Source organism: Coenobita brevimanus, chromosome 4, assembly GCF_032717465.1.
Source record: "Coenobita brevimanus isolate Jiangsu-jjx chromosome 4, ASM3271746v2, whole genome shotgun sequence".
NCBI lineage: Eukaryota > Metazoa > Arthropoda > Malacostraca > Decapoda > Coenobitidae > Coenobita > Coenobita brevimanus.
The window spans coordinates 36,422,322-36,432,139 of record NC_136957.1 but is presented as its reverse complement, the minus strand read 5'-3'; the positions used below and the strand labels follow the sequence as shown (position 1 = coordinate 36,432,139).

Genomic DNA, 9,818 nt, shown 5'->3' with positions numbered 1-9,818 from the left:
GTAGCATGACTAGAGTACTGGTATAGTATTTTAATGTAACTTATGTCCTCCCATAGTAAAGCAGTGTTGATCATTTTACGATTTTGATGATTTACATTAATAATGCCATGTATATGCTACATTGATGACCCTGTCATGCTTAATCTGTTTTCCATTGATTAAGCAAATGCTTATCATAGCACCATAAACCAAAGTCCTGTTATTTCAGTAACAGTGAACTTGTTCAGAAACACTGTGTGGACCTGTATGCTTATGAAACTGCTCCCTTTGCAGATGTCGAACATAACAAGCCCGCAGCGTTTTTCAGGGACGTTCGACCACTTCTATGATGGACACTATGAGCCTGACATCAGCACCCAGATGAAAGTCCCCAAAAGGATACGTGTTACAGGTGAGGAGGGAGAATGAGGTGAAAGGGGTGGAGTGCAGTGAGGGAGATGGTGAAATAGGGTGAAGGGAGGATTGCATTTGTGTAACTGGTGATAGTAGGTAAATGAAGTGAGAGGAGAGGAGTGTCATGAAAAGGGAAGGGGGAGATGGGGCAGAGGAGTAGATGGGAGAGGGGAGGCTTGTGGATGTAGTGAAGGGAGAGGAGTGGGTAGGGGAAAGGGGAAAGTGATGAGATTATATAGTGGGTATTCAGAGGATATATATTACATTATGGCACAGTAATTTCTCTATTGGATTAGTCAGACTCTTGGTTAGAGTCCTGGTTCATCCAGCAGTAGAATTGGGGGGATGGCCATAATATTGACTATTGCAGGTCATACTAAGGAAGAATACCGGTATGATTTAGCTAAGAACTGATTGTCTAACGTGATGACCCTCGTTGATTCAATGGGCATTAATCTTTATCTTTCTTCTTCTTCCTTGTGATTGGATATTAATCTTTAGCCTTTTTGTTTTTCCTTCAGCTGTTTTACACCATGGTCACCCCTCTTGAGGGGCTAAGACAGTGCCCATTTAGAGGGCTGTTGGAACATGTCACACTGAGCAACCAGCTATCCTTACTGGCTTCAGTCAGTGATCCTTGGTGAGATCAAATGCACATCCCTCAGTCAGTAGCATGCATTATAACCCACTACTGTAGACCATGATGGTCTGTGATAAATTTCTCTTGCTGCTGCCAGACAGTTTTCTTCATTTTTGAGGATACCGGTACCTTGGGTAATGGAGATTATTTTTAACCCGCCCCTACTTGATGTCTCTTCAAATTTGAATCGAATCATCTTTCTGTAGTAAGGAACTAAAGGCGTCATTATACTGGACAGGCTGAAGTAGAATAAAGAAAAAGGTAGGGAGTAGGAGAATGAAAGTAGTCAAAGGAGGAATAGGAAAGTAACAGTTGCCCTTTCTAATTTTCTTTTATGATATTATCTCCACAGTAAGCTATAAATATATTGACTTAAGAAAATCTTGGACTACATATAAAAGGTGGATTGCCAGTTCCCCAAATTTCCAGTCCATTGTAGAAAAATCTTTTTGATAAATGGAACATATCCCTGACTTACAGTGAGGAGTGCCTGTATTGCATATGTACTGGTAATTAATACTATTGAAGATAATTTATTGGGCCTGGAGAGGCATGTCTTGCTGTGGTAGCACTGACCTGCAGTAGGCCTGCCCTGTCATACGCCATCAATCCATCCATCATCCAATCCTATGCCGCCCCATGAGGAGCATAGGAACCCGGGGCTAGGCAAGTTGGTCCTGGCAAATGATGAGGAGAGTGACCAGCCTCACTCATCCCTGAGTGGCATTACATGAGCAGTAAACCCCAACCACCCCTTGGATATAAACCTGCACCGGCTCAACCCGATTGGAGCGCCTTAATTACCCACTAAACCACCAAATGCCATAATTTGGTTATATGGTTGCCACCAAGTGTGGTAAATGGCTTCCTGGTGTACAGGAAACCATTTGGCTTGTCACTCAGTGCACACTCACCCATAGGCAGAAGGAAGAGGAAGGAGCGAAGGAAAGAAAGACAGAAGAGGAAGTGTAAAGTCACCCATAGGGAGAAGGAAGAGGAAAGAATGAAGGAAAGAAAGACAGAAGAGAAAGGAAGGATGCTAACGGCCATACCATGTTGAGTGCACCGCTTTTTGTCCAATCCCTGTCATACCCACATCCCTCAAATCCCTCCGTCTTCCCTGAAAGCAAGGTAAAGATAATTGACTGTGGGAGAAGGACAGCTACAGGTTCAAGATGAGCATGGGGGCCACAACAACAAAGTAAAGTAATGTCATCATTATACTAAAATTGAGTACCTACATGTCTGACAGTGTACTTCACCTTTTACCAGGGGACAACGAGGATGACCCCACAGTCAACTGGGCCAGGATAAACGGCGTCAGCGACAAGTTTGAAATGAAGGTGCCAGATCGCATTGTGGTGGCAGGTGAGAGCAAGAGGCATTGCAAGAGTGAGTGTAGGTGAATGTCCCTGGTTGTAGTTTTGAAGATTATTAAAGTTCCCTTGATTGCAGTTCTGATTATTTTTAATGTTCTGTTGTTTACAGCTCTTAAGATTATCAGTTTAATGAAGTTCCATTGACAGTTGAAGTTTTAAGGAGATTGAAACTGAATGAATGTTTTATTTCAGAGAAATCCGAAATTTGTACTATTGAATTATTTAAATTATGCAAGTAGTTATTTTTGGTAGTTATTTTTGGTGGGAAGTGAGCATGGAAGTGAAAAAGTTACTACATGACAGTATTGTGATACCAACTCTAACGTATGGAAGTGAAGCTTGGACGTTGTTGGAAGGACACAAGTCAAGAGTGAGAGCAGTGGAAATGAGTTATTTAAGAGGAGCCTGTGGAGTCACATGGAGAGACAGGCTGATGAATGAGGATATAAAGGAGCGTTGTGGTGTGGATGTGGATGTGATAGGAAGCGTTATGAGGAACACACTGAGGTGGTTTGGCCATGTGGAGAGGATGGAGGGTGAAAGACTGACGAAGAGAGTGTTTGTGAGTGAGGTGGAGGGGGGAAGAGGGAGGGGGAGGCCTAGGATGAGATGGAGGGATGGGGTGGAGAGGTATATGAGAGAGGGGTGTGTGAGTTGGGAGCAGGGCAGTGAAATGGCGAGGGACAGGGCGACTTGGAGGCGATTTGTTTGTGGCCACCCCAAACGGGATTGAGGCGTCTGGCAGTAGATAGATAGTTAGAGATAAAATTGTATTAATTGTGTCAGTTCTAAAGGTGATGAATATGGTATTGATTTTTACAACATACAGTACCACCCACAGTAGTTGTGAAGATTATGATAGCGTAGTAGTGAAGAATGTGAAAATAGCATTTGTTGTTGAAGTTTAAAGGATATAGAAATTGTATTGATTTTTGTAGCTTTGAGGATTATTGAAACAGCATTGATTGTTGTAGTTGTGAGGATGTAAAAAAAGTTGCATTGATTTTTGTTAGCTGGTTCTGATGATTTTGGTGCATGCATTGATTGTTTTAGTTTTGAGGAGTATGGAGATTGAATGTATATTTACGATGAGAAAAGCAAATACACAAACATATTATACATGAATCACACATGTACTGTATCATATTATACACGAAATTGGAAGCACATTTGATGGGTAGGTTGTCAGGGTACGATAATGACAACCTCAGAGTTGTGAACCGCAACTATAGTGGCTGTATTTATAAAAAGAAAAGTTAATAGTGGATGTAGTTATAAAAATAATGAAAGTTCATTGACACACTTGTGAGTATTGTAAAAACTAAATGTATATTAAAAAACATATGGGAAATCTGATCATTTGTACATTTATTGTGCAGGAGGTGACCAGCACATAGGGACACGAGGTGTGCCGCGTGAGGTGGAGCTGGAGAAGTCAATCATGCCACAGCCAGACCCAGCTCTCTACAGAGTACAGGTGAGTCACTTGATATCATAGTTCTCTGATACAGCTGTACATTCTTTTCATAGCATTCCTTGGTGATTAGCACAGTAGCACTACATTGTAATTTTACTGTAATATATCGTAACAACTCAGCATTGAAAATGGAGCAATGGTAATTTAGGCCATACAGCATAACCTTAGACACGCACTCATAGTCTGGGACTGAAAATGTGGTTAGAGTTAAAGCAGTGTTTATGGTGACTGTCAGCCTAACACATCTTAGATTAACTTTGTACTGTATGTATCCTGCCTCAGACACCACCACGCAACATAACCCTGGATGCATACTCATACCCTGGGACTGAAGATGTGACTTCCCCATCTGAGGACCGTGAGAGCTCGACCCCTGGCTCTGCCCCAGCCTCCACCACAGTGCCCCCTCGACCCACACACCACCTACCACACCACCCTGCAACGCTCATAAACCGCACGTGAGTTGAAGAGAGAAAAAGAGGAAGGAGGAATATAACAGATAAGAGAGAGAGGAGCAGTTATATCTCAGGGCCATAAACAAAAGAGAGGAGAAATGTAAATGAGAGGGAGGGAGGGAAGAATATGGTCAAAAGAAAGAAGGAAAAGTAAATGAAAGGGAGGGGGGGATATATATATAAATGAGGGAGAGAGAGATGGGAGGGAGAGAAGGACTAAGATACAGATGAGGGAGAGAAAAATGACTCTCACATCACCCCACAGTTCTCATAACTGTGTATAAGTTGGAAAGGAAATGTCTTGATATATTGACTCAAGGGATATTTCATTCATTTTAAAATTGTGTATGCGTGTGTGAGTAGGGAGGCTGCCAGAGATCGAGCAGCATGGAAAGCAGCCATTAGGTGACCAAGGCCGATGCATGCAAGCATGTTGGAGCCTTTATAGATGAAAGGACGAATGAAGGTGCCTTAATGTTTTTACTATCTTAGGACACTTTTATCTTTGAGACAAGTGTCTTCAGCTTGGTCTCATATAACTACCATAGTTGTTTTCCAGTATAGTAACTAAGCTAGGCTACTGTACCTTATTAGCAAGTGTGAGCAGCTGTGCATTTTATGTGACAGCTGGTGTTACCTATTATAGTATAGTTTTAATCTTGAATATTTTTTGTAAGTTTTGCATGAGCTGGTAGAAAAAGAGAGGTACAATTAACAAAAGTATTATTATATTAGATTTGATTAAGTTGGAGCTGAATAATGTATCTCCATTTGCTTCAGTGTGTATGATACTGGAATATTGAATACTGTTCTGGTAACTAAAAATTCATTGATTCCATATAAGAGTATTTTCAGATGGCATCAATGAGTGATAAGCCTTTGGGGGGAGAGTAACCATCAGAGAAACTAATAGATGCTTGATGGTTTAGTGTGATAGGCACTTTAGCCAGATTTGGCTCATAAAAGGTACGGTATAAATCCAGGGAGTGATTGGGGTTTATATAATGCCACTCAGGGAATGGTAACTGGTCATTCTTGCCTTAAATATTTGGACTGAATAGCCTAGCCCTGTGATCCAAATCTCCATATGAGGCAGTAAAGGTGTAACTATAAAGAAAAAAAGTATATGAAATAAATAAATAACTACTACTATGACAACTGCTACTGTCATTTCCATATTACCCTTGTCAAGGTGGAGGACCCATAGGTTAGAATACTGTAATTATTATCATCATTCAGACCTTTCCCACCCTAAGGTGGGGTGAGGAATGGTCCAGAGAGTCAGAAAGAACTTGCTTTTATTAGATACTAATCAAATCTTGTGCAGTTGAATGGGCCACACTCCAATTCACTCACCATCCAAGTCTCCAGAATCCTGGTTCTGCCTGATAGGTCAAAACTTAAGTCTCTTACATTAAAGGTACATAACCAGACTACTTCCCCTGGTAGCATTACATAAAATAAATTGCATTCAGATCTTGGGATTCAAATCGACACGCAGCTTAGGGTGTTGTAAGGCCATGCTTGATCAAAGCATGTGACGGACTAATGGAAGCAATACACAAGGTTTATATTCCATTAGTGCAGCAGCACTAAGCTTGTGTTTTGTTTTATAATGTCAGTCCATGTTTTGAGCAAATGTGCCTTTGCCATTGCAGCTTGGCCACCAGGCACCCATTTCACATTAGTGGGTGACGCATGGAAATGAATAATGAAACACACTTGCTGCAGTGGGGTACACAGTGCAGTACAGTATTTTAGACTTTGTCATACCATATTTTAAAATGTAAAATGATCAGATTAACAATATTTTTTGTTGATTGTACCAGCTTCTTTTGTATTATCTGTACATTCATGTAAAATTTTCTTTTTGGCAATACTTGATGGAATTTTAACCTTAGCAAACATATTCATCTCCCCTCCCCAAGCCTTTTTGAATGTCATTAACCATTGAAGCTTCTGTATAGCATGTTAATTTTGACCAGATTTTTGCCTAAACTTCCTGGACTGATAATTAAACTCTTATTTTTACAGTGAAGATCTGGACCAAGGGTATGTCTACTCATCTTCTTCCAGTTTGTTTTTATCCTGTCTGGCTTTTCCACTGTATATTTTAATCAGCACTTGTTTTTATTCTGTCTGGCTTTTTATCACCATTGCTTTATTCAGGACCCATTGTGCTCCTATTTTTTTTTTTTTTTTTAAATACCTTTTTTTTTTCTCATCCTTGCATGTGGTATTAATTGAATGCAGTTTTTTTATTTTGCTTTGGTTTAATTTTTTTTTTCTTTTTTTTTTTTTCTTATGGTGGACTGTGTATCTTGTGTTGCTTAAATTTTTAAAATTTTAGTGTGTAATTTTTCCTTGAATGGCTAAACAGTACATACCTGAATGATAGTACATTACTCAGTATGTGTTGTGATATACTATACTAAATGGGGCTGGTGTGATTCTGGCAGTGCTTGTTTTACAAAATCTTTATCATTCAGTTGTATTCCATGGTCAACTGAGCGTGAAGAACCTTGCTTATTTTATACTTGTCAGACAACCTTTACACCTTAAAAACCTGAATTAATGCAGTATTATGCCTACGGTAAATATTGGTCCCTTGATTAGAGCTGGTAAATCACACTGGCAGGTTAGCATGCCACTGAAAACCACACTACTGAGGTATAGGTGAGCAATAATATTACAAGAGCCTAATTCCTTCTGACCAGTTGCCTAAAGTCACTCTTTTCCCTTATACATCTGCCAAAAAGTACCCAAACACCTGGCTAATGACACACAAATGTTACAGTCATTTACTGTAATGTATATGCACTTACAGTAGGAAAATAAGCTTGGAAATACCAAACCAGAAGTAGTGGGAGTGAAAATACAAGAACATGGTGGAAATTATAGTTGTGACATACTGTATGTGGCTCTTCAAACAAGATGATGGAAGAGGAGGAACATGATCAACTGATGAGGGTCCCTGGATGTAGTATACAGTAGTTCTTTTATGTCAGTTTGACCCAGATTTTTTTAGTTTTGCATATTATTTTACGTAGTTTAATGGCAGGAAAAGACAGTGTCAGGGTTCTATATCCTCTCCCTAGTTCATCTTCTTGACAGGCAACATATTCTAGTATTAATCTGGCATTACAACTCAGTGCTCAAAGTAGAGAGATGGCAGTTTTTAACCAAGTTAAAATGTAAAAGTTTATAGTAAGATTGTCCCAGAAAAAGAATACAGTGCTGTTGAGACTTCAACTGTAAACAGATTGATAAGGAAGAAATGGATGGAGGGAGTAGTAAAGAATTGTGGGGAAACAGAGTAATGAATTTAGTGGTTGAAAATCTGTTTACATGTTATGAAAACCACAAGAATTAAGAGAATGATGAGCTCTCTCAGTGTTGGACTTGATACTCATAAAAGATCCCTATGGTGTGCAGCATGAAGTACTAGTGTACCCTGGGGAATAGTGACTGCATCATCAGTGAAATGAGGTGGTGGTGGGAGGTTTGGGTTAGAGAGAAAAGATACTTAAATTGGATAGAGTAAATTATGGATGAGCAGACATTGATACCTTGAGACATTATCTTGGAAACAGACTGGAGTGAAATGGAAATGACAGACAGTATTCAGGTAATGTTATGAAATTTTGATGAAAGTACAAGGAGGGCATCAGTAGAAAACAGATACACTTCCTAATAGCATAGCCTACAGTATTGAGGTTAAGGTGACTTAAGACAGTGACATTAAAGAGGTTTAAAGGGGAAAAAGAGAGAGAGAGAGGGAGAGAGAAACTAACCAGGAAGTCCGTTTCAACCACTGTTACAGAGCCGTGCACCATTGAACACTTACCATGCTTTTTCTGGACAGACATTGGTTCTGGTACTGGTTATGGTGGTTGTGTACTAGGAATCTACAGACAGAGAGCCTGTGCTTATGGAAGATTCATTGTATGTGTATGGGGGTATGAGAGGGGGAAAAAACTCAAATTTTGGAGATAGGCATTAGGATTGTAATGAATGGTGAAGGGTGGGGTATTACAAATATGATGTTTACAGATATTGCTCTGCTACATGTTAATGGTGAACAAGAGCTTTGGAGACTAATTCAGACTTTTGTTGGTGTCTTATTATTATTATGCACTGATTGCACATAAGAATAAAGTGATAGTTGTAGAAAGGGAAGGTGATTTTCAGTGTAATGTGCTGATGAATGGAGAGCGACCTGAATAGGTGAGGAAGATTCAGTGCCTGGGTGTAGTGACAGAAAAGAGAGGTACTGTATGTGCAAAGGAAGTAGAAAGTAGGGTGGCCCAGGAAAGGTAAATGGCTAGTGGTATGAAGTCCTTGATATGAAATAGAGGCCTGTATCTGCCAGTTGCCTGAAGATTGCGTGAAGGAGTTTTAGTGCCCACATTAACATATTGGTGTGAGACTTTGTTGTGGCATAAAAGCAAAAATGAGGGAGTTAGAACAGTGGAGATGGGGTTATTAAGGAATGTGTTTGCAGGATGGAGGGAGAATAGGTTAAGAAATACAGTAATGTGATTATTGAAAGGTGTGAAATCAAGAAGTCTATGGAAACCAGAGTTGAATAGAGTGTGTGTAGATGGTATGGTCAGGTGAAGAGAATGTGCCAAAGGTTTCAAAGGTTGGCATCCCCCCCCCCTTTTTTTTTTTTTTTTTTTTTTTTTTTTTTTTTTTTCCTCAATAGTTATTAAATTGACTCTTTGATAGTTGATGTAATATGAAGTGCATAAGTATGGATGGTTATGCCTGTGAAGTGGAGTCAGGATTCCAGTGGCGTAGGTAGTGAGTGAATAAGTTTGTCACCCATTGTTGTTGATTAGTTTTAGCCATCAATTTTTCTTTTTCCTTGCTTTTTGGACCCTGCCTCACCCCACCTTTAGGTGGGAAAAGGAGGTGGGGTGATGATGATGGTAGTGTTGTTGTACTGAAAGGTTTATCACTGGAATCCCAAACTAATGAATTTGTTCTCTGCCATCAGCGTTGACAATGGTGGTGCATGTGTGACCACAGACCTGAGCCCCGGTGAAGAGGTGTCATTGCTGCGGCGTCAAGTGGGACGCCTCAACCGTCGTGTGTTGGCACTGGAGCTGGAGGCACAGCAACGTGCACACAGGGAGGTTATCATGTACTCACTGGGGGTGGCATACTTCATCATTAAGGCTATACTCTGGCTCAACAGGGGCAACTAAATATCTCGCACACTTTTTTTTTATTTTTTACTGTTTTGAGGTCCTTGGATAGTGTCAGTGAAGCTGTGGAGTAAGGAAGACTCACTGAAGGCACAGAATAAATGGTTGGTTGGCTTTGTATGGATCATGACACACCGATTGCTAACTTGTGGTTGCTGTTTGTTAACCTTTTCAGCTCAAGGAGTCTCTCATGAATGAGACTGTCTGGCACTATCCAAATTAAAATGTAAAGCACATCCTCAGGCTAAAGGGGTTTATATG

General features: G+C 40.2%; 1 protein-coding gene across 1 annotated transcript; it reads left to right on the top strand.

The window, feature by feature from the left end:
* The first annotated feature begins 264 nt into the window (after positions 1 to 264).
* Positions 265 to 9,557, top strand: Tango11 (transport and golgi organization 11). The gene is made up of 6 exons (XM_080270015.1): positions 265 to 391; positions 2,306 to 2,401; positions 3,792 to 3,889; positions 4,172 to 4,347; positions 6,379 to 6,396; positions 9,347 to 9,557. Exons 1-6 carry the CDS (start codon positions 274 to 276, stop codon positions 9,555 to 9,557), a joined length of 717 nt encoding a protein of 238 aa, XP_080126141.1. The 5' UTR covers positions 265 to 273.
* The last annotated feature ends 261 nt before the right edge of the window (positions 9,558 to 9,818 follow it).

What these genes read in the sequence shown, in the direction of transcription:
- Tango11 (XM_080270015.1), top strand. Translation starts at nt 274, where the DNA reads ATGTCGAACATAACAAGCCCGCAGCGTTTTTCAGGGACGTTCGACCAC. An exon ending in CAAAAGGATACGTGTTACAG is followed by an intron (nt 392 to 2,305) that starts GTGAGGAGGGAG and finishes ACCTTTTACCAG; the next exon opens with GGGACAACGAGGATGACCCC. An exon ending in AGATCGCATTGTGGTGGCAG is followed by an intron (nt 2,402 to 3,791) that starts GTGAGAGCAAGA and finishes TTTATTGTGCAG; the next exon opens with GAGGTGACCAGCACATAGGG.